This window comes from Microtus ochrogaster, linkage group LG1, assembly GCF_000317375.1.
Source record: "Microtus ochrogaster isolate Prairie Vole_2 linkage group LG1, MicOch1.0, whole genome shotgun sequence".
NCBI lineage: Eukaryota > Metazoa > Chordata > Mammalia > Rodentia > Cricetidae > Microtus > Microtus ochrogaster.
The window spans coordinates 22,253,371-22,254,136 of record NC_022027.1 but is presented as its reverse complement, the minus strand read 5'-3'; the positions used below and the strand labels follow the sequence as shown (position 1 = coordinate 22,254,136).

At 48.7% G+C, this 766-nt stretch overlaps 1 protein-coding gene across 1 annotated transcript in view; it reads left to right on the top strand.

Annotated features, from left to right (window-relative positions):
- Positions 1–766, top strand: part of Smim14 (small integral membrane protein 14) — a 48,004-nt gene that overhangs the window by 30,143 nt on the left and 17,095 nt on the right. The window contains exon 3 of the mRNA XM_005359271.3: positions 672–720. Within this exon, the coding sequence (XP_005359328.1) occupies positions 672–720 (49 nt within the window). The remainder of the gene's footprint in view (positions 1–671; positions 721–766) is intronic.

The window sequence follows — 766 nt, the reverse complement described above, 5'->3', positions numbered from 1 at the left end:
GTTGCATTTCTTCACTCTCTACCATCCAGTCATCTCTAGTGAGATTTTCACTTCTCAACCACCTAAAAAACGGTAGCATAAATTCATTCATAATTTGACTTGTGTAATTGACTGATGGATTTTAAAATATTTTAAATTCCAAAACCAAAGGTTTTATTTGTCCAAAATGTTATATTTGGACATGGTGACTATCCTAGTCTTTGGAAGGAAGAGTCAGGGAGGATCAGGAGTTTATGATGTTCCTCTGCTGTGTGGTGAGTTTGAGGCTAGCCTTGTCTCCATGAGACCCTGTCTCAAAGAAAGTAAAGGTCCTGAAGAGATGGCTCAGCAGGTTAAGTGAACTAGGCCCTCTTCCAGAGGTCAGTCCTGGGTTCACTTCCCAGCACTCACAGGTAGCTTAAATCCTCTGTGCCCCGTCCCCCAGCCTGATACCCAGTGCTGACCTTGGTTGGGCACCAGGAATGCACGTGATGCCCAGACAAACATGCAGACAGGATACCCACATAAAATAAATATGTCTAAACTTTCAAAAAGCTGAAATGTGTGGTGCTGGGAATTACATGCAGGGCTGCATGCAGGCTGAGCTAGCTCCAACACTGAGTCCTGCCCCTCCCCCTGCCCCAAACCCGTGCTGGTGGCTCAGCAGCTAACTGTCTTTCCTCTCACCGCAGCTTCGGCAGTCCCAGTCCTACTGCACAGACACAGAGTGCCTCCGGGAGTGTGAGTACCAGGGGGAAGCTGGGGGGCGGCGGGGCCAGAGTCAGCA